The sequence below is a fragment of the Neodiprion virginianus genome, chromosome 3 (genome assembly GCF_021901495.1).
Source record: "Neodiprion virginianus isolate iyNeoVirg1 chromosome 3, iyNeoVirg1.1, whole genome shotgun sequence".
NCBI classification, from domain to species: domain Eukaryota; kingdom Metazoa; phylum Arthropoda; class Insecta; order Hymenoptera; family Diprionidae; genus Neodiprion; species Neodiprion virginianus.
Window position 1 is genome coordinate 31569196 of NC_060879.1, and position 23966 is coordinate 31593161.

General features: G+C 42.7%; 2 protein-coding genes across 3 annotated transcripts in view; one reads left to right on the forward strand and one right to left on the reverse strand.

Moving 5' to 3' along the window:
- LOC124300002 (uncharacterized) lies at nt 1-22879 on the reverse strand. Of its 2 annotated transcripts, none has more exons than XM_046753594.1 (4): nt 22667-22879; nt 2973-3201; nt 2377-2548; nt 1-2170 (listed from the first exon to the last, which is right to left on the reverse strand). In XM_046753594.1, the coding sequence occupies exons 1-4, from the start codon at nt 22694-22696 to the stop codon at nt 2008-2010; spliced, it is 594 nt and encodes a 197-aa protein (XP_046609550.1). In that variant the 5' UTR covers nt 22697-22879; the 3' UTR covers nt 1-2007. The 2 variants fall into 2 exon arrangements, with proteins under 2 accessions (XP_046609550.1, XP_046609549.1); XM_046753593.1 differs by lacking the exon at nt 22667-22879 and adding an exon at nt 6567-7091.
- The window catches only part of LOC124300003 (ras-related and estrogen-regulated growth inhibitor-like), a 43616-nt gene continuing 31530 nt past the window's right edge, over nt 11881-23966 (forward strand). Inside the window, exons 1-2 of the mRNA XM_046753595.1 lie at nt 11881-13568; nt 20453-20509. Of these exons, the coding sequence (XP_046609551.1) occupies nt 13508-13568; nt 20453-20509 (118 nt within the window). The 5' untranslated portion in view covers nt 11881-13507. The remainder of the gene's footprint in view (nt 13569-20452; nt 20510-23966) is intronic.

Here is a 23966-nt window from a genome sequence, read left to right on the forward strand (position 1 = left end):
ATAACCTTCAACTATCTCTCTGCCTTTACTCGAATCCTTAGAGTAACGGAAACTTCATTTATACGGCCTTCCACGCCTCAAAACTAACGAATTCTCTCTTTTCGTCGACACTTTCGGCGTTCTACTACTCACACTTGTCTTACAATCAATATAGCACTAGACTCGTGTAACACGTCCCGGAAAAAATTTGAGCATTGAAAATCATATTAGAAAATACTGGGTCTAATAACGTAAATTTGTTGGAATTTTAACACCCACTCTGTGTTTCTATTTTTAATACTTGACAAAGAATGCAACTTCAACCTTTCACTCTTTTGAATTGACGGACAATCACGTTCGAAAAATATTATTTTTCAAATACGAACGCGGTTTGGAACGGTTATCGCGTAACTAAAATATGGCGTAAAACAAATAAAATAAATAAGATAGACGGTTAAACAATCGGTCTTGTATTAACTTGAACTTCCTTTCATCATCTCAACAATTGAATACGAAATATTACTCTTCACGCATCACTGCCAGATGATTCATGTTCATGGACAATTCGATGCTACGATCCGTTGGTAAAAACGATGCATCAATGGTTTTGAGCTTGTTGTTTTGACTAAAAATAACTTAATATTATCCAAAGAAAAAAAGAATGTATAAAGATGATAGTAATAATAATAGTAGATAGTAGTAATTGTGGCACGATATTTTATGCTTACTCCCATCAATTACATCAGGCATTACAAAGGAATATATAAAAATTGCGTGAATTGCGAAGTAGAGTATTAATTAGGTACTGTATTCCTATACGCTTTTACTTAACTATACGTACGTCACGTCTCTTTTAATGTAACGACGATCTATATAGAAGATAAAGAAGAGTAGGAAAAAAAAAATTATATATCGCCAATTACTTGAGAAGTTATACCTTCTTCAAATCAGATTGTATACGCTTTACACATTTAATGCTTATGGTCAGCTAGCACTGTTACCTGTGTCTACAATTTTTCTATCTTTTCTTCACCTTTTCGCTATATCACATAATTTTATTTACAATCAGTACATAACGCTAACTGCTCTCTATGTATATACGTTTATCTCTTACCCTTAAAATTGTATACTTCCTGATATCATTTCCTTACTCTACGCGGATTCGCACGCGCTACTCGTGCATATAATTTCGACAAGACCAACTAAAGTACAATACTAAAAGAAAATGACTCGTCTTCAATGACAAAAAATATGACACGATAGTAACAATGATAATTTTTTAAACAATCGATGATGAAAATTTGTGTTCTCCTTTGCAATGAGTGTGATTAGTTTTCAGATCCTCTTGCTAATGCTGAAATTATTTTGCGTAGAAAGGATCACTGATCAAGTTAGTCTTGTCGATATGACTGCACTTGCATAATCGTCGTGAAGATATCGGCACGAAAAGGCAGATCTTTTACAAGCAGAGAGAAACGCTGTTTTGGAAATTGGAATTATAGTGTTTTCACTTCTGTCAGGTGGTATTATCATTATTATCATTATCATTATCGTGATTATTATTATTATTATCATTATTATTATCTATATAATAATTACGAATATTATAGTACATATTACAAGATCCGACTTATTACACTCTGTGAATAATTACATCCATTTACAAACGGCAATATTCCCACTTCATATATTACCTCGATTTATTTATACGCATTTAGCCATAACTAATTATAATTCCGGCATCTACTAACAGCTGTTAAAACAATAGCTTGTTATTGTACAGTTCTAGGGAGCAATGCCCAAACGATTTGAGCAAATCCGGGGTAACAACACGGGTCGATTATTAATTGGTTCCAATTAACGGGGGAATTCGAAGCAATGTATCAAATCTCTTCTCGACAATTTTGTTATTCCGCTAATACGTGTAATCGTCAAGGACTTGTGAATCAAACCTTTGCAAAATTCAAAAACTAATACTAATTAAACTCTCTCATTCAAGGCTGCGGCATTATAGCAGTTCACAGGTAATTAGAAGCGACGATGTTTCCTCTTCAACGGATGTCGCCGCCCCCCGTTTCGCCTCTTCGACACGACGCGTACCGGAGGTGGCATCAGTAGTCCGATTCCTGGATCCACAGTCGTGCAATTTTCTTGAGACATCGGGAACATGTACTCCAGGTCGATGTCATACCTGTTGATAAATTTTTTTGGATCAGGCTAATCAGGGACTTTGATTCGCATTTATATTACATCATCGGAATCGTGGCAAAGATTTGTCAATTCCACCAAACTTTTCATCATCGATTCGTAAGTCAGTCAAAAGAGAATTCCGCTTGAAAATTTTCCTGAACTTAACTGCAAATCTAATATACACTTAGGTTAATAACTATTTCCAACCTGGGTAGTTTCTCTCGGAGATAAGAGATGACGTTGACCCCAAGTTGAGGATCCCGGCTCATAATGAAGCTGGATAGGTATCGAGGGCTCTTGCTTTTCTCGGCGCAATGCATCAGTAAGGCCCAAGACTTGTAGTCGGAATCGAGTACGTATGTGTTGTATATCCCTTCGTCTGTCGATAACAATTGTCACGATATCAATGCGCGGGAAATTTATCATTAATATATAACATTTTATTTATACGCGTGAAAGAATTGAGATCCGTAAAATTAACGGCCTTGACTCGCGCCCTTGTCAGTAGAGAGAGGGGCGCTTCTGGCGCCAGTAAATTTTCACAAACACAATACCCGCTCGAATCGTTTTACCGAAGCATAAAATATTTTTGCCAAAATACCGCAGGCTCGTTAGTTTCAACTTGTTCCCGATTCGCAGTTATTAACAGCCGCGCTGCTACGTGATGTTGGGTAAAAATCTCGGCCCTCGTGGCGCCGGTAACTAATTCTGAGGATAAAATCATAGCCGAGAAAATTCGGGTAAAGCCTCGCGAGGGAGAAAAAGCTGCCCTACGAAATTGCAACGGTACGTGAAGTTCTCACATGTGTCTTCGGCGTGGACCCAGTGCGCAGGGAAATCCGGCGAAGGTATTTTCCAGGTGATGTTTCCACCGAGCTGTTCGTTGATTGGATCGTCGGCAAAACTGTAGGTGAAGTTCATCGTCACTTCGGCGATCTCCGAAGAGACGGACAGCTCGGCTCGCATGCATCTGTAATCCAGAGCTTCCTCCGAGCTTGCATAGTACTGGACGATGTACCAATATCCCAAGAACTGTGGCGTACGGTGAAAATTCATTCGGTAAGAATTAGGATTATTTAATATATTGGGGGAAGTTTAATGGTGCGAGGGAAAGTAGAAAAAGCTGCAATGTGACAGACGTATCGGAAAACCTATATTTCAATTTAAATAATTTCTCTGTACTTCGTGACAAATTTAACAAATTCCGGGACGGGACTTTTGTGAATCCGACGCGGTGTCTTGGGGTATTACCTGCAGCGTGTTGATGAATTTCCCGATATCGCTACAGCTTATATTTTTCACGTGCCGATACAAATCTAACATTGGTTAATTCCTTTTAGACGATACGGAATCATCCGTTATTCGGTTCTGGTACAATCCTTCGCACTAAATTCTTACGAGTGGTATGAAATGAGACACACCCATTAACATGGCTCTCTAGCAGCTCCGTATTACCGAAATAGCTGCCGCTCTATGCGTTAAACACTTTTGAAGCACGGGAAAATGAATCGTAAACTTCAAATGCCACGGTTTGACCGCAGGTTTGGACAAATTACAAAACACGAGGGTTTGCCACGTGGAACTCAATACAACTACTTCACTTTAGTAAACAATTTTGATCTATGCTGCAGGGTATGTATGTAATACAATGCGAAACGTTTAGTCTCTTTTTCCACTAATAATTCAATAAATAAATTGTTTTTTATCTCGGTATAGTTGTTTGATTAATTTTAGTAACGGCTAGGAAATAGTTTACCCCTTTTAAAAAATTTTTTCGCATGTTGCATCAAAGAACCAATCTTTTTCAAATGTAAACGTTTGTGCCGAGTGTATAGATTGTGTAGTGCACTCAAGTGTACCCTTGACTTATCACCACGTGGCAATCTGACCAGACACGCTAATTAAATTACCGGATTTACAAATTAGAAGAATTTCCTATTCAACGTTTATTGTTAGAGAAAACTGAACACCACGGGTATGTAGAAGCTTGCAAAATGAGTTGTAACAGGATTTCAGATTCATGGTACACCGTTATACTCCATCAAAAAGTACACCATCGTTGATAATTTTTCTCTCACTTCGACAATGATGAATGGTCAGTTATTGCTGAAAATTTAAAAGCAATTTTGCACAGTTGAAAACCTACGATCGTTGAAAAATAAAGCCGATATTTTATGATCACCGGGTAATGAATGCTCAGGCTAAATCTCACTGTGATTGTATACGAATCGGTATAAAGAATATTTTCATCGCGAATAAACATATATATTATATTACCATATTATACAGAGAAAAACTAGGTTAATGTAATCTCTGTCAGTCGTCAAGATACGAAAATGAAATTTACTCGTATAAATATGACCTACTCCATTTATTCGGATCAAAGCTAATCATATTTTCCAAAGTCTCGGTAACGGACACATAAAATTGCTACGTAACGATATATACAATGCAATGCGATCAAAGATTCTTCCGTGGACCATTGCGAACAAGAAATTATTCATCATTCAACACTCCTTTCCGTATCTCCCGAAGAAAATAAACCGACGAGCCGAAAATTCCTCATAGTCCAGACGATGAAAGCTTTCACCACGAGGATAGCGTGCGTAACAGAGTCAGCCGACATCGCAAGGATCTTTTCGTTGAAGAAACTTGTCATTCAAGGTTTCAAGAGCCTCGATTGAAAGGAATCATCCGCAGAAGTTGAAATCCGTGTCTTTTATAAACCCACTTCAGTTTATTCGATCTTAATCGACTTTACTCTCGTATAATCGTTCGCGGTCTAGAAATTGGTCGGGATATTGTCCGTTACGTCACCGGCTCAGCCTTGGCTGATCATCACACCAAGCGAAGCTGTTATCAGTACTCGGTGCGAGGCCTCGGATTGAACATGAACGCTCGCGTAAACTAATAATTGAGGAATCGTGGCAGAGCCGATGACGCCGTCTCGGTAAGCCGGGGGTTCAAGGGTCGGCCGAGCCTGTGTAATCCAGTGACGACGGAATGTCGACGCGTTGGCCCAATAACCTCGAATTTCCAGCAGAGTCAACAGTGGGTCTATTTCCGTAGCCGAAGAACAGTGAGCCGTAACGAAGCTTTATACGAGCGCCGCACGGTTTCTTTGGGCATTTTCGCGTCCAGTCGACCGGCCGCCTCGATACAAATCCCCGCTATCAATGACCGGGCAGATCGTGGCCTCAGATACACCCTGGAGCCCTGAAACCCATGCATCGCGTTCCGATAGCCGGGCGGACGCGTTACAGCTCGTAAAAACGGAGATCCCTAGGTCACGTTTCCCAGACGACGAGGCGATGCGTCGCCGCGTCGTTCCAGTGCAGCGAGCTTCTTCAAAGGCGAACGAGAGCATCCCTTCGTCTCGCGCAACGGTACACGGGCCGAAACGCCACACGCCAAATTCGTCATCGAATGGGTATTTTTAACCATTGTCGCGACGTGGCAACGCCACTCTGACTACCAGTCACGATTTCACTCATATTTTCCTATTCCCTTGACGCTGGCATTCACAGGGACGAACTCGAGCCCCCGGCAGAAGCATCATCCCCCTCGTCAATGCCAATTTTTAAACGAGGCGGAGTGGAGCCCGAGACAAGCGAAAGGAATTCGAAAGCATTTCAACATGGCTTTTGATGCAACTTCTCGACACTGGGTGAGCATTTTTGAAAGTTGGTCTCGTCTTAAGACTTGTCTCAAGTATAGAGCGAGCCGTAATTTATCGATGTGTTATACAGACGCTCTATACCTGTTCAATAGCACGCTTCTCGCAATAGTTTGATGAAATTACTTGCGTATGCCCATGGGTTTGACCGGAAGACGTTACCCTTGTAGCTAAATAATTAATGTGCGATTCTTGCATTAATTAGATCTCAATTGGAAGACTTTGAAAAATTCTCAAAACGAGTTTGCAGCGGATTTTAGAACTGTTGCTACGGAAATGTTGATTGCCGAGTCAGTAATCAACTCATCAATATACATATGCCCGAAGATATTTGCAAGTATTTTGAATCCGATTTATGTTCATCGAATCGGAAAATTGCAGACCTTTTCCGGTTACTAATTTTTCAAGTACCTATTCAGGAAAGATCAAACGAATTATTGTTTTTAATAAGAACGTAATAACGACCGCTCATCGTGTGAAAATGTTTCTAAACTGGTCGTAAAAGTGAGTCTAAAACCGCGCTCGACGGAGGAGGCTGGGAACAAGTCCGTGGTGGAATTTGCAATCGAAAAATAAACTGGAATCTAGGGAGTGTAAACATTGGGTGAACTATAAATTCAAGGCCCCTTCGTCAAGTTGAACTACTTACTCCAAAAATATCAAGTGTGAGAATTGGACAGTGTATTTAATGAATTAAAGTAAACAATTTTTCAAAACGTACCTCAGCCGTGTCAAAGTTGCGTATAGCTTTGACCTTCGGGCACTTAGATTTATCCTCCCGTCTCTTGTAGACGCCATCGGTCTCACTGATAAAGTAAACGGTAAGTAATAACAACAGGAAAATACGGACGCGGTAAATGCCGAAAGGCTCGAAGGCGGAGGTCATTTTTGTCCGTCCACTAACGTCGACGCGCTACGTTCTACTATCGGAACCACGAGGTCTGTCTGTCTGCACGATTTTAGGGGGGAGTTCGGATGGGGGCAACGGTAAGGGCGCGGATGAGGGAGGGAGGGAGGAAGGGCCTGAAACGGGAATCGAAGCACTAATCACAAAGCTCCTACTTTCCGCTCTGCCTTACTACTTTTCCCAATTATCCCAACGGTTTGATCAATATAAGTTTTCCCCGCGCGCAATCTTTCTCTTTCTCTCTCTACACTGATCCCGCTGCCTCGCAGCGGAAACGATCGTGTCCCGTTCGACTGATTAATCCGTATCTCTATGTCAGTTCCGTTCAAAGTACGACTGTAAAAAATAGAGCTGCACACTTTCGTGTTCCGGTAGCCTTGGACCTTGCACCAAGAATCAAATTATTGTAATGTTGTAATGTCGCATGACGAGCTTAAGGAAGACTCGCATGTAGCGCTTTGAATGAATTTAGTATTCGTAAAGTTTTTCTCGGGAGGCTACATTCACGTGTTTATGCCTCTGTCCTTATCGCCCGGTCTCTGGGAAAATGGCCCCAGAACTACTGCATCGGTTATACGCGCGTATACACCGTTCGTTTTATTTCGTGCGAAGGAAAGTACATTGAGTCACGAGTAGTGTCAGCTGTCTGCCAAGTTAGAGAACCCAACTACCTAACGACACTTGCCTTTTGTCTCCGCTGATGGGAACCGCAACCTCTGAGGTATACTTTGTACGCCGAGCGAATACAAATTCGATTTGGCCAGACTCGACGTGTTCGACGAGCATTCGGAAGGTATAAGGTACACACTATAACCTTCGATTTTATTCCACGATATAAACTGAGACTCTATAACTAGCCGCTGAACAGTCTGTGGTTTTATTATCGGCATGGGAATAGTTAATCAGTGTATGTTGTTTTTTTTTTTTTTTTCTGAACCTTTTAATTATGAAATGACGGCATCCGGTTAAAGCCGATTTATGATTCCACCGTGCGCCCGCAGAAATTCATTTAAATTTCTTTCCAATTGTCACGTTCTTAAATGGATCATAAATTCATGAATTTCTATTCTCTGACATTAGTCGTGTGTTCCATGAATTAGTGCCGATTGCCCAGGCTTGCTAGCTGTTATGTCAAACTCAGATTTTAATTTCGGGTATAGTTTGCGTATGTGCAGACTGCTAACATCTGAATTAGTTTGATGCGAAATTTGCTGGTGAAATAACTTATAAACGATAACGAAATTGACGTTTAGTTTGCAATTTATTCGATTCACGACGTGTAAGACGTGATCTTCAGTGACGAGTGATTTTATCGTAAGCAAGGATTATTTCGGGGGTCGCTGTTGGAATTCTCAGATTTTATCCCCGATGTAACTTCGTTACGACCCGAAGCGATCGTATTTTTAGATATGGTTGCAATGCATTGACAGGAGTTCGAGCCTGGTGTGAAAAACAACAGGTTCATTCTTTTTACAGATCCGAATGGTGTCGATTAATGCCACCTCTGTTTTTAGGGGCGAGCCGTAGTTTCGAAGGACATTTCGGGAACGCATTTTCGCAATGATTGGATCACTCGATCGTTGAACGGCAAAGGAAAGCTACAAAGTTTTGCGCAAATACGAGTAAACCAGTCTTATTATATGCGTCGACTGCTCAATAATGTACCGCTTCGTTCCTCGTCGATGACTAATCACTCCTAGTGTCAGTAACACGCTGTTTCCTGTCACTGCTGTGGTTTCGTCGAGAACCTGAAAACCTATAAACTTCAATGCAGCCCTTTGAAAGAAGTCGGATGAAAAATTGTGGTAAAAGTTTTTAAGCAACTCGTAAACGGGAGCGCGGCATCGTCGTATCAAAACAAATCAAGCGACCGGCTCCGTGAACTGACTCATTACAGCTTTATGACATAACCGGCGTAATTGTAAAGCGCTTGCACATGTTTCGAGCGAAACAATATTAACCGAGCACGCAGCAGAGGGCCGGTCATTGAGGAACGTGAAGCACGTATTTCGTCACTCCTTGTCGAACACCACGAATAGCAATAAGAATTTCGGACGTCAAAGCGTGTAAGTATGGCTTGCTGGATGGACAAAAGATAATTCCATTCGGACAATTGCAGTCCTGAGTATTCGTACACGGTCGTTTTATAATTCTGTCCGTACAGCCTTGACGTGGCATGACTCTCAACATATCGAACAGACCAGAAAATGTACTAAATGCCAATGCCGAGCTTGTAGAAGCGCTCCAGTGTCTCAGACGAAGAGCGCTTGACGAAGTATGCAATAAAAAGATTTCTGTAAGTATACAGTCGAATAAGCGAAAGTATTTACTACACTTATACTGCCATCATTTCGTCCCGTTCTCTGAGTTTCGTTTCCGTTAAACTTCTCTGCAATAATTTCTTGGTAAATAATTAACGGAGTGGAAAAATTTTTCCATGTTATTCACCGGGCTTTCCAGTAACATAACTTCTATCAATTTGGTCGAGAGCTATCGCATGCAGTTATCTCACGTCCTCTTCCTTTGACGGTTGTAAATATGATAACGCCGAAGCCACAACGCATCAACACTTGTATAATTACAAAGTGAGGAGTGCGTGTCCCGCTACCACAATCGGGATGCTTGTTCATGTTCATCGTATGATTACCCAGCGTCATGCTGTGGGGATTCATGAATGTTCGATTTTTTGACGCCGTGTGATTAATCTCAAAAAGACGTGAACGACGATGCGTCGCTTGAATTAGTTTTACAACCCTTTTACCCATTTCAAACTTCCAGCACGTGACGTAGACCTGAATAGTAGTCTGTTTAATTTAAGAAGCTTTGTGGAAACCGACTGTGGATCGTAATCAGCGATTTGTGAATGAATAATACCAGTGTTTGATGTTTGAGATTTTATTCGTACATCATTCTTTTTTTACATACATTCTTGTCTTTATTTTTAGTTTATATTAAGTTTTATAAACAATGATGATGACGGTGTGATGAAGGTGAATAGTTGCAGTTCCCTCTTTGTCAGTGTCCTCTTACCCTCCGAGCGATGCGTTGGCTTTCAACTGTTGTAGATAGAGACAGCATACCTACCGACAAAAGCTCAACCAGTTTCAGATGAGAAAACCGGAGTGCTGCGTTTATCCGTGGAGATGTTGCACAAACGCATTGATAAAGAAGAGCACGCCGAGTCCCTCTAAAGTTACTGGCGATTATTTCATTGGGATGCACTCGGTGTATTTAGACCTCTTTCTAACAGTATTAGGGAGGAGATGATCAGAATACATTCGGTGTAGACGCGTTATCACGTCTAAAGTCGTGGCGCCGAGATTAATGGAATGGCACTAATGACGCTACTAGCATCCGCTTTTTTCTCGGAAATGCTTCACTATTACTCTCCTAATCGTCCGTACAGTCTTTCAATTGTCAAACATCGCATCGATATGCTCCAGGAATTTTTCCATTCGCTGTACATGTGTCTATCTATACGTGTGTGAATATTCAATTGCGTATTACATCGCAGTCAGAGAGTGGTAGTGATTATCATGCTCGTGAGCCGTCTACCTTGTCAGCTTCGAGTCCTCATACCGTGCAGTTGGATTCTATAATTAGAAAGCGAAACAGGAATTGGGAAAAATTAATTAGGAATAGACAGCTCAGTGATCCATCTGAGTCGCAGACGCGGAACGAATCGTGATTACTGATCTATAGGCACCGATCAGTGGTAATTTTTTCACACTCTTCATTCGGGTCGAATGAATTACAATAGACGGCAGTTGGCTGCAAACGGTAATAATTAATCATTTTTCAACACTCCCGGGTCTTGTGCATCATTCCAGGAGCCACCGATGAAGCGAATAACTGATCTGAGGCTTTCACTTGGGCGTAATTCTTATCGTTAATTTGAATGCAAAGACATTTGCTCATCGCGTTATATCGAGGAACGTGGATCAGCGAAGTGTTCAAAGAGTACGGGGTGCTCGTTATAATTAAAATGTCGAAATCAATTTCCGACTGCCCGTGATCGATCGACGCTGCAGCTGCTGCTGCTGCTGTTGCTGCTGCTACCGTTGATCGGTGTACTCTCGCTGTTACGAAAGTCAAATTCGGTGCAATGATTTTCAAGATGTACCTGATACTGTTAGAATTAAACATCAGTTGAGCTCAAACGTATTGAATATTCGAGATGTAATCATGTAGCAGCTGGCATCACAAACATAGACGTACATGTACGTGTACATTTGCCAGTTATGCCGCATGCAGGCTGCAGGGTGTTACACGCTATTTCAAACGGAGCCACATGATCCTTGCGCAGCAGCCCTTCCAATTATTTCTATTTCCGTACTTCTAAAGAAATATAGCGGTGCAAGCTTCCTCCGGAGTATAGACACGATTCGTTGAAACCATACCGAGGATGAACGAAACCTTGAGCTTCAAACCAAGTTGAGAATAGAAAAAAGAAATGGCTGCTTTTCAGAATCTTAATAAATTCTTTTTCAAGTAATGACAAAAACTTGAGAACCCTCGTAGTAAATGTAACATGAACTCGGCGGGGCAGGGGAAAGCTTCCGGCGGCATATGGTTTCACCTGAAGAATGCAGAATTTTAATGAAAAGTATAAAATTTTGATAACACGACCGAGTTAGCGAGTACGAGTAGGCGGTATCGTAATTCTACATTTAGTAGTAAATAAAAAAAAAAGAAAAACAAAGAAAACTCACATATTACAAAGAGGAAAACAGGAAAATGGTAAGCGAAGGTGAATAAATTGAAAAATAAAAGGAAAACAGAAGAAAACGAACCGGTTAAAGATCGCGGAACCGCAGAGGCGTGATTACGGAAGGGAGGAACACCCCCCGATTAACGACCACCGGAAATACTCCAGCAGCTCGAGTGAGTACTTAGTTCGTATACTGGTTTTAAAGTGCGACGTCAATTCTGTACGAAACGATCGGGCTCGTCCGGTTCGGTATCGCGAACGCTCGCCGCCGCCGGGTCCTTTGCCGGTGACTCGCGAGCCTCGCGAGTCACTCTTTACCTGTTGCATTGCGCACCGCCAGAGACGCGGAGCGGAGCGGAGCGCATACCGGCACCGTCGGGCGCCACGGCGTGTCTCTCAACCTCCGGGTAGCCGGCTAGCCGTAATCCGACTGCGGCGGCGCGGGAGCGTTTGAGTTGCGCAGCGCGGACTGGCGCCTTAAGCGAACGAAGCGTGCGCTGGATATTAGATGGCACGCACAGCCTTGCGAGAGGCATTCGCCTGCCGCGTTGCGAGCGAGAGGGACGGTTCGCGATTGCGTCGCAAGAGTCGCGTCAGCCGAATCGTCCGACCGATGTTTCGAGTACCTGCTTCGTACTTACGCACCTTCTCGTCCGCATAATCCACCTGCCGTTGTCGCCGTTGCCGCTGTTCGATAATCCTGAGTTGTCGGTGTGAGGTGTGCCTTGTGCCGTTGGTTCAAGCGCGGTCCGCCCGGGCACGTGCTTCTTCTCCTCGGAATTACCGATCGGCAATTTCGAACGATTATAAATCGAAGATTCGCCCTTTGTCGCGGAGACGGCGAGACCTTATCGTCGCACATGTTACAGACGCTGGCAGCGATCGAGCGACGTACGTAAATACCGTTTCACAACAGTGCCTCGTGTTGTGTTGTATCATCCTCGACGAGTGACATTTCCGTCCCACCCACCTAGATCGCGTATACGTTTCGTCGTCGGATGAACGCACCTTGGCTCCGCAACCGCGCAAGCTCATTCAGCATCCAAACGCGAATGGACCAAGTTCGAGAAGCGGCGTGACGCTGGCTTTGACACCGCGCCGGCTTTTACCAGTCCGTAAATTTTTACTTATTGAAGCTTGAAAGCTACTTATTGACGTCGCTGTTCCCGTCGTATCCTCCAATCGCCTGGTTTTAATACAAACTTATAATTTCCGGTGTGCCGTCAAACGAAAAGAGTGTGTGGGAAATCAGTGAAAAGTGAAGAAAGTGAAGTGAATCAGTGAGGAGCAAAGAACAACTGAACGACGGAAATTTTTTCGCGCGTTTAACTCGAGACTTGTTTGAACACGGATTTCGCGTTGATCCGGCCGAAAGACACAGCGGTCGCGTAAGTGATTGTCAATTACGCAATTGGCTCGGTTATTGTGTTATTAAGTATGCGTTTGGTAAACAAGGCGTTTAACTGCCATGTAAGCACGTCGCGCTCGTCGGGGTGCTCGAGACGCGTTATTTCTACTTGGCGTGACTTTCGCGTTATGCTGACGCCAGACATCATCAAATGCTAAGTCGTGTATTATAAATAAATATATATATATATATGTATAATGTACCGAGAACCAGGAACTTGTAATTTGCTGGCGACACTGCACCGCGTTCGAAATAATTACCTCTATTCGTGACTCAAGGTAGGTAGGTTGGTTGGTTGGTTGGTTGGTTGGTAGGTTGGTGTATGAGAGTTCGCCTCGAGTTCTCCATACCTGCCCGAAGTCTATAAATTGCCGGCACGCTGCTGGAACGGCGCTTCCTTTATAAATAGGTCAGTGCCCTGGATCAGTGCGTATAGTACAACGAACAGGACGACAAAATAATGTGATCGATAAATATCGGTGAATCCTACGCGAGAGAAGATTTCCTTTTTAACGCTACCCTCCTACCAACGATAATTAATCACCGCTCCACACTCGACGCTGATTAAGAACTACAGATAGAATGCGCCCACGTGACTCAAACGATACTTGACCACAACCCCATCTCTCCTGGTCGATGACAAACGTCAACAGGATCAGGGTGGTCGTCCTCGGCGGCCCCAGAGTCGGCAAATCTGGTAAGTAACGCTCGTTGAACTTTTCGCTTCTCGTACTCTGAAAAACGAACGATCGCAATTCACTTGGACCTCGATCTCATTGATTTTGTATGTATGTTTGATAATTGGGCAAATACTTTGTTCTAAAGAAAAAAGAATAATTATAAGATGTGACGGTAACAGCGATCTCAAATACCAGTATCATATTTTGAACCTGAGCAGTACAGATAACTACTACTAATAAGTAGCATAAAGGGATAATATCGGCAGAATCAGTAAGGAGAGACTATCATTTACGAACCGGTTCAATTCTTAAGACAGCTGCCTGTAACTTTTGTGACACCGATTTTAGCGAACTAGAAATCAAATAACAAGTATTGAGTAATAAGAGAAAACGGACGTTGAAAGAAAGCAAGCTTTCCTCCAGTTTCCTATTTTTAACCTAACAGGTTGTGGGAAAACAGTTTACTTATTCCATATTTGTGTAACTCAGTCCTTATGGTAAGATATTACTTGGTAATTGAATCAGAAAAATTGTGGGACTGAGAACTCGATTCAAAGTGTGACTGTTAAATTTTATTGAGGTTGTAGATATACCCACGCCTCGAAGTCAGGACAAGTGTTAATTGTATGTGAAACGAAGTGCTGGTTCAATAGCTCGGGCTAAGGGGCTGCAAGAATGTCGAAATTCTGGTATATAGCTATTATAGCATGTCCCGGAAACATTGGTAAAAACTGATACGGACGAATGTCTGCTGCATCTAGCCTAAAATTTTACCGTAGTGCATCATATACTGGATTTTACTACGTTTTATTGTTGCTGCATAACCATAAAACCTCTCAGGAATAACAATCGAATCGCGAGTCCCGTATACTGATTTATTATACATATAACATACATTATAAACTCAGAACTGTGGATAATATACTTATTAGCAGTTCTAAAATCTGATGAACTATCAACGGTGAAGGTGCAACTTGAATATAAATTATCACGTTTAACATTCAAATTCAATTATGGTCTGTGATTTTTCTCTCTTGCCTCTTTCATAATCAATATTCGACGTCCCATATTGATGGTTTCTTCATATTCAATTTTCCACGTGATTACACGATGTATATTTATATTCAAAGATAAATCCTGCATCGTACAGATTCGTTTATTCTTTTTTTCTTTCGACTCTTCAGTAAACGAATGAAATTTGTTCTTCTTTGACGATCACGTCGGTACCTACTTTCTCGTTCATTACACTCCCACTCATTTAGAGATTAGTGCGGCACTAATTTTTCGGTCGAAAGTGAAGAAAGAGGTTCTAGATGTTTAGAACTCATTTCAGTTCGTTCGTCATCGTAGTTGTGCGTGGAGCAATAAAGAAATTTCAACACACGAATTACCGCGTCGTGATCATTAGCTGGACATGAGACATCACCGCGCACGTTCTCCAATGAAATTTAGCAAGCGTTTAAAGCTCCTCACCTCTGTAAGCTCCGTAAACGTAATCCCCGCTTTAGCGCTCCCATACGTATCGTATAACCGATCCCTGAGCGTCTCGTATAAGACCCCCCCACAGGGGTTGGTGAGTCCCTAAAAGTGGCGTGAATCTGACGTGAAATTAGGATCTCCGGATGAGCGATCGAATGTCGCCTTGTGCACAGTCGTCGGCTGGCCGAGCGCAGGATACGCAGTCTGAGCCCAATAGTCCGTAAAGGGTGCTCCCGACGGCAGGTAGGGAGATGCAGACATCCGATATCCATTTGGAGTACGGAGTATTATGGTACCTACTGCCTCCTGTCCGCATTAAGCCAAAGTTTTAAGCCCAAAATTCCACACATTTTTCTTATTTCAATGGTTATCGACGCCCCGCGTTCCCTGCACTCAGCGGACCGATCGTTTTTGTGACTCCGTTCAACCACGGGGTCAAATTGGTCTTACATTAGTTGGTGAGTCTCGAGAGCCGAGCATTCCGAACCTGCAACCGCTGCCGAACACCTTTATCACCTTTCGCTGCATGTCCTCGTTAAATACCTTTCCAGGCTTTCGTTGCTGCTGACCCTGGCCCTGACTTTACCGCTCTGTCTATATTTAGAGAACGGTGTTTTATAGCTAGTTTCGATTTCACCGTACGTTGACTTACCTCCGGAGCCTCGGGACCGCGTTGTTCGCCATATTCTTTGCCGATTGACAAACTTTTCTTATCGTATCGATTGCCGTTTGGCAATCTAGAAGAGTTGACGCAAAATCAATTCCAAGAAGAGAATCGATACCTACCTCATAAAAGTCAGTAATTCCCGCAGGCGATGATGCTTTCGACAAAAGGAACTCGTTGACAGTTATTTCCTATAATCACGTGTTTACTTCATGCGAACTTAACGCATTCGATATTATACATCCTAGTACCTCGACCATAAAACCTGACTTCCTCTTCAACACAGACAGACTCGGATGCAGTTTAAATCTACATTACAGTTCGTGGTCCCGATGGACCGACGATTGGTCTTAACCCAAGAACCCAGTGCCCTGTATTCGATTATACTAGTCGATACTCTGGTAGAGATTGTCAATACGCTAATTAGCGGTATAATTAAGCTGCGCCGGTAAGTTTTTTTCACGTCGCGGCTTCAGTGCTGCTGCAGCAAGTGCAGAACCGCAAGCGTGTTCTATAGGCGATCTCATTTCGAACCGCTGCGACCACGCTATCATTCGTTCGTTCCGCTGCTCTTTAGATCGGATCGACTACAAGTGTACGTAGTAGGTAGGCGGTTTCTACGGGGATTTCTTGCAACCATCCTAAGCCTTTCAGCTTCACAACTACTTATTTACTCCCTTGCTTTATACGATCGTTCGTCTCGTCTCGCCTCGCTTGAGTATTTGGCAAACATTATATTCACCGCGGCGGCTATATTTGCAGCGTTATTTGCAGTCGGGTGTGATAAGATAAGCGAAGATGAACCAGGTCAGAATTTCTCTTTCGGCTAAAGTTAGTTTACTTTGTTTTAATAAACATTGATTACACTGAAGCTGTACTGTGCGATTTTAGTTTCCAAAAATTTCTCGTTCATTGTCACTAATTCTGCAGATTTTATACTGATGAAAACAAATCATTGCGGTAAATTATACTTGCAATCTACAGAAATGATATGGTTTATTTTCATGATTATTCAATTCCTTGCGATGGAGACTATAAATGGTTAATGCACGGTTTAATTCACATAGCATTCCTTTATGTATTTCCAGTCACCGTTCCAATTGTAATAAATCGTTCCTACAACTCGGATGAGTAGCTCAATGAGAATAATATTTTTCTACACAATTCAATATTTATTGAACTTTTATTATCGATAATACATTTTCATTGAAAATATATTTATACAGCTGCTGTCAAGTCCTGCTAATTGGCCAGATGAAGCCGAACATGTGTCGTACATAATATTATATGTATACGCTATAAGCTTATTTTCGTGACATCAGCAGAAAATTTTTTCATCTTGTTTTCAACTCGGTCTTAGTTAAATGCGCAGTAAACAAAGCCGACATTTTTTCTGGAGTTGCAGAGTTCATCAGCGTATCTTGATTAGATAAGACTCACGGTATCCGGAAATAATAACTTGAGGAGTCGAATTAAGATGCCGTGCATCCGCTGATCATACGATCCTGGCATCTCGGGATTAGCAAAACGAGTAGAATATCTTGAGAGGTTAATGATGAATGTCGTGAAGAATGTTTGAAAATTGGCTCGTTCAAGAAAAAAATCTTTCCCCGAAAGTTTGCTCGAGTTTTAGAAAGCTTTGAAACGAAACAGAAGGAGTTAAATTTTGTGATCTGCATTTTTAAAAAAAGGTACTAGACACAAAATTTCGTGACTTGAAAAAGAAACTCAGTTCCATCCTAACAATATCACTTTCTTAATTATAATTATATACCGAGACATTTTCCCTACGGAGAAGATCAATAAACGCGAGCGGTCAAGAACTCGGGATGCTGCAAGGTAGAGATAACCAGTTATCGGTAAACGAGCAAACAAACCGCGTGTAGCTGCGAGAACTAGCGAGCCGTATAATTATCCAAGCTGGTACACACACTCCCTGATTTGAATATGGAAGTCTCGTCAAATATATTTCGACCCTCGCTGCTTGCCCGTACAGCTTTGCGGATAGTGATACAGGTATCTATATCCATGCCATTGCATAAAGCTGCAAGGTGCAACGCGCACCGATTTGACCTTTGCCCTCGCGAGGTGCCCGTAGTCACGATCGTACGTCACGTGGCATTTTCCAGTTTGCCTCACAAAATGAACCGAATGAATTTTTATAAACGAAGTAATACGACCGACGACGGAACAAGGCAGAGATCACAACTTTTCACAAGTTTCAAGTTGGGCGTAAAATAAATAATCAAAACATTTACTTGGCACAAGATTTATAGCTCCGCACAAGCTCCCGTTTTACTTGGCACAGGATTACATTTAATCGGAATGCTCGATTCAAGAATCATTGGAGTTCAATTGTGTGTATCCAAACGGGATACGTCCCGATAAAGTTTTAGATCGCACATATATCTTGGCGGTGTTCGAACGGGATTCTCCGAAAACCTAATTATCCTCCCGAAGTAAGCGTATCGCGTGAATTTCAGTGTCCTGCCTCGTTTATTTACATAGTCGCAAGCGGAATCAATTGTAAAACTGGCATCGTATAATGTACACAATTTCTTGTTCGATCAGTTTTTCTACTGTGAGTATAACAGAGCGTATTTAGTATCAACCGCGGACGGGTATTGATAACACAGATTTCAAGAAGCGTGGAATCGTTCGGCTTTCAGACGACCGCAGTTATTACTTGTACAGATGTATTTTTCGCTCTACCTGCAGCAACGCCGCAAGTATTTATGCTGCCATTATCGGAGTTTATGCGTATAATATATCCCGAACCACACCTTGGGCGAAATATTCCTGCAACACACACCAAACCTCGTCTCGACTTGACCTAACGAAATTTTAACTTCGCACCTCCGTATTCGCTAACCGCAGACACTTGGCTACGTAACCACTTTTGTGCCGGCATTCCTCGCTTCAAAGGGTAAATATCTCTTCACGGAAGACCGAAAAAGTAATTTCACGAACTTTGAGTCAGTTTCAACGCCCGCCGTGGAGTTAAATTTTGAATTAAAAATACTCGAAATTCACGAGTTCGATGTTAATAGTCTACTTATAATTGCGGCTAATCTGCCATGTAATAAGATTACAAAATTTAATATTGAATTTTTTCAATTCTTATAGATTATAGTAGAATTAGAACGCGTTCAAGCACGACGACCGTACAACGCGTCACGCCAAAGTTGTTACGTTATTCTACCAAAGCACACGTAATTAATCTGCAGTGCAATGCGTTATCGCATTTTTCTTATTATCTTTTATTTTTTTCAACACCATTCTCCGTACAAGGCGAACGTGCATTTTACGCGAGATGTATTTCCTACGCAATCTGCTTTATATTTGCGCTTGGAGCATTAGCTTGCGATTACAATCGGTATCAATGCGATGGTTACTTTGAAGCGTAGGGCATCTAACGTGAACCTAGGTAGGTATACAACTTTTTTTTTCCTGTCTAGTAATCATACCCATCGTGGCAACATCTAAATACTCCCCGCGAGTTTTTCTCATGATCTATGATGCCGCTGTGTGTAGGTAGGCATTAAAATATTATCCGTAGCAATGCAATGTCACGGTTAAATCGTGAACCGATCACCGCAAATCATCCGCTCTTTTGGAGGTGTTACATTGCCGGACCGTATGTAGTGTACAGCGTGTAATTACCTTCCGATAAGGGTTCATGATCGGTACGTGTGTGCAATTTTCTGCCTTCAAAGAATGAGGAAAATTGCAGGGCTCCGACTTAAAGTATCGTCGCACAACCCGCGGGGAACTCTCTCGTTCGGTAAGAGGGAAAGAGGTTCAGGAACAAAAGGAGGAAGTTACGCAAAAAGTTACTCGCTTCCTTTGTCATATAGTTGCAGAGTTTCAAGTCCGACACGCATCACCGAATCCGCGCAACTAACGACGTCAAATAATCTTCTTCTCTCTGACTAAATTGAGATCATCGTACCTGCGTATGAATTTTGACAGCCGGCATGAAGAAATTTTGTACCTCCATGTATGAGTTAGAAAGCGTATCTGTGTACTGACAGAAGCGTTGGCAATACGTATTGGAGGAACGTTACTCATTTGCGCATCGTTAATGCCTCATCTTGGCGTAAGATTGGCAGATAATGAACTCTTTCTGCAGCGTCGTAAACTTTCCGTGAACCGGTAAATTGAGATAGAGGAGAGATACAACTTTCCACTCACCCGCGACGCCCCCTGCGAGTTCGCCAATCTCGGTATATTCTCTACGTTCGCACGAGTTGGCTTGGCTGGCTTCAGAGCGGCGGTGCAACGCGAACAAGAACTTCTCTCCAGCGTTAAACGATTTACAGATGCTAACCGACCGCCGATACTCATTCTAACGATAGGTTGCCACTCGCATAAAACCGTATAAGGCGTGTGCTCGGTGAAAAAATGTCGGAAAGAAAATCGAAAATGATAAAAACAACAACGTGAATTTGCATGTAAATCCCCAACGTTCACCTGCAAATACGAAACTGCATATTCAGACGAAAAGAAAGTGTCAATTCTCGTCGATATACCGATGAGAAGGAAAATACCTTACAGACTCTGCAAATGTACAACAATTAAACTTTCTACTAAATTGTAGTCACAATTGTTCGTGGTCAAATTTTTTATAGAAATTCAGTGATAAGTTTGCTTCGAAACTTTGAGGTCCAGATCAATTTCGTCCCCCAATACCGATGTCGAATTTTTAATGTTCACGCACGACTCAAGTGACTAAATAATCGTTGATCTCTGTTTCAGCGGTGGTTGTCCGATACCTGACGAGGCGATACATCGGCGAATACAGCTCGACGAGTGGTGAGTAAACGTTTTTTTTAATTACCCTCAGTAATTAACGGAATGAATGGAATCCCAAAGAAAAGAAATAGAAATCGAATAAAGTTGGAGTAAAGTTAAAGTAAAGGGAAATAACCTGGCGTCACACCGAATCCTCAGCTTCCAAGTTTTTTCTGCTTTAATAATTATAAATTTAATTATTTAAAAAAAATTTTTTATTCATTTCTCGTGGAAGATTCAGAAAAAGTGGACATTATATGTGGAGTCGATTCGAATCTTGGATACAGCCATATAATAACTCGTGGACTGAGCTAGTCGATCTAGTTTTTTCTCTCGGAGGCCGGACGGTGTTACTTTATTGGAATGCGCGCGATGTGCTAGCTGAAGTCAGTGGTGGCCAGCTATGGCGATGTGCAAGCGTAAAATTGCCGCTTTTTTTTGCGACATTTTAGACTGCCTTGATACTGATGCCTCTGTGTACAATGTTCGGTTGTATCCCAATGCTCTCGACTATTCGAAGAGTTCTTAGCGTGGGTGGGACGGAAACTCGAGATATTCTAGAGTTTACACTTAAATTAACGGGTACCGAGATCGACGAGTTCGTAATTGCTGGATTATCTCGACTCGAGATAATTCCCATGGAGGGTGAGATCGGTACTCCCGCAGCAGCCGTGCATTCGTGTCTCTCAAAGTGCTAATTGTTTATATATTCAACCACTTCTTACACACCCTATAATGAAACAATGGAGCAAATTGAAGCGCTCGTATATAGGCTCAAGGATGTGAAAATACATAGTACCAGCTATTTTTCTCCAACGTTCTAAGGCGATCAGCTGTGAAGAAATTGTAGAAGAAGCTTAGACAATGTTAAAATCATGCGCTTTGTCAAGTTCGCGATATACTTGAGACTGGTTGATGATTTTCATTCCGTTCGTTTCACCGTGGATAATAACGGTTTAAAACCGGTTCAATTCAAAGGTAATCGTTTTGAACCAATTCAAAGTGAAAAAAAAAGATTCGACGTTCTAGTTGCGAATTTATGTTGCAGCTGTTACAGTATCAATAGTCGATCATTTCGGATGACGAACCGTTGCTGCAGTGCCGAATCTATATGAGACGGAATTAATCAATCTTCACACTCTTCGCGCATCACAATTGTCACCTGCCGTTTCAAACACGGCGAGAGGTGTTAGAACGACATCGCTAACTAATATATAATATATCGATGAAAAATTTCTTTCAACCGTAAGCGTGTCAAAAAGTCAGTGGTTTTCGTTTTTTATTCTTATCTTTTTTTCACGACACAAATTTATTTTCCCGAAATTCTATTTTCGTCGAGCTACCTGTCCCATTAGCGGCACCTTTAATCTTATATCATAGAGTTTCGTCTTGTCTTCCTAAAAATGATTGTTGAGTCTAGCGCGTAGCTCTTGCGGTGGCAAAGTTGAATGAGTATAACGTGACCGTTGTTTCACTGGGAGCGGTGAAACAGACTCGCCGCAATGGCAACACCCCGGGTGATGCATGTAATATCCTTTATTGAAGATACTATACATCTGCTATAATTCACAAGGCACGCGTTGTAAGTTGCATGTTGAAACTTTAGTGCACAGCACGACCCTTCTGAGCCCGGCACCATAAACTATTTGCAAATGACAGTGTAGGAACCTGATTTATGACTAAACTTGCAGCTGCAGAAATATTGGTTCAGATTAAAAATGTATTTATAGTAACCATTTCTTTCGCCAGTCTTTTCCCGTCCAACCGGTTGGAAATATCGCGTTATTATACATACGTGTCGGTTCAAGGTCCTTCGAAATTTAAGGGTACCCATCAGCTGGTGGGCATGTTACATATAGCTCATTGGAGGGGGAGGCGTGCCGCATAACCCGCGTATAAATATCTCTCCAAAAAAACGCTCGCGGAACTTCGATCAGCTACGATGATAATTCGAGGTTAGCTTACGGCATCGTTCGACCCTTCGAATTACCGGACTCGTAATTAAGATTAGGGAACGCGGGGTCTGACCACTTGAGGATATAAAACAAACACCTACGTCTTCCGATTTCCTGCGTTGTACCAATTCTAAGAATAGTCCTCGTACGGCACTAAGTCCACTTCACTCCAGGCTTCCATATACAATTAACCAGTCTTCGTGTCTGGTTCAAGTTTCCTTACCATCGACATGTCGGCCCGTTCTTCCTCCATAAAAGCACTTGCACCATCGTTACTCCGCCTGCGGACGAATCCACGGTTCGAGGATTCGTATGTCAGGCTGGTAGGTGCGCGTTAGATTGTATTTTTCAACCTGGGATCCACGTTGCGGTTCGGATCTTTGACAACTTCTCGTTAATACCGATTACCACGAAGGCATCAGAACTTCCGTTCAGGTTCATCCGTGGCCTACTGACGGTCTTCGACCGGCCTGACGTTGCTCACCATTCAATCCCGATTGCGAGTGTGTACACGTACCGTCGATGCCCATTGTGTAACCCATGACGCGCAACGACTAATTCGATTCAATTAGCCTGACAGGTTACACGAACACGCGTCGGAACAAGCTGTACAACGATAAAATGGTGAGATTACCAGATTTCAGAGAGCCGCGTGGTCTGCGCGCGTTCGAAAGCTCCGGTTCAAGGCTTCCGAGCGATAATTTATTGACTATCGCACGGCGCAGGAGAGCATCGACTAGGCTTCGGGCAGTGCAACGGCAGCACCAGCAGCAGCAACAACTCTCGGCGGAAAGGCTTAGATCGGAGGAGCTGATAACGAAAAATAAGTAAATGAATAAATAAATAAATAAGAGGCGTGCTGCGGCGTTTGCAGGCACGGCGGAAAGAAATGAAGTGGAAGGAACAGCCCGCAGAATGCAGATCTCTCTCATAACTCACCCGAGCATTTGGTGCCTCCGCGGGGACCTTACGATCGTAATGTTCACCTCCCGCAGACGCCAAGTCGATCCGCAGCTCGGTGAACGAGCGAGGATCCTGATCCTGGGGAAGAAATTTTTCGTATCGGGGAGCCGGCCGAGTAATTGGTCAATCCGTAATTGCAATTGTCCAAGAACTGGTTGCGCCTCTGGGTCAGTGGGTGACTTGCCACGGGACGCCAGTGTTCGACCGGGTTTAATTCTTCGCTTCCACATCAACGCCGACGAAGTTCCACTTCGCGTTTCTATCCGTAACCGACGCTGAGCGTTGCCTCGATGCTGAAACATCCAGCCGCGTAGCGTGCGCGTGATTATTTCACCTTCGGTGTGTAGATGCGGACGCCTTCGGAGTGTTTTGAGAAAAATCGGAATGCCTATGGGAGCGTCGAGGGTGAGGAAGAAGCCCCGGTGTCAACGCCCCGTGGTTTCGTGCAGCGATCAGCTCGCCGAGGCGTAGGCCGGGGATTTTCTTGACCTAGCAATTACAGCTCTCGGACCGCCATACAGTGCGGAGTGCTCCAGGGGGCTGGAATCATTCGAGTGTGG

What these genes read in the sequence shown, in the direction of transcription:
- LOC124300002 (XM_046753593.1), bottom strand. Translation starts at nt 6,731, where the DNA reads ATGACCTCCGCCTTCGAGCCTTTCGGCATTTACCGCGTCCGTATTTTC. An exon ending in GCAACTTTGACACGGCTGAG is followed by an intron (nt 3,202 to 6,566) that starts GTACGTTTTGAA and finishes CGTACGCCACAG; the next exon opens with TTCTTGGGATATTGGTACAT. An exon ending in GGTCCACGCCGAAGACACAT is followed by an intron (nt 2,549 to 2,972) that starts GTGAGAACTTCA and finishes TGTTATCGACAG; the next exon opens with ACGAAGGGATATACAACACA.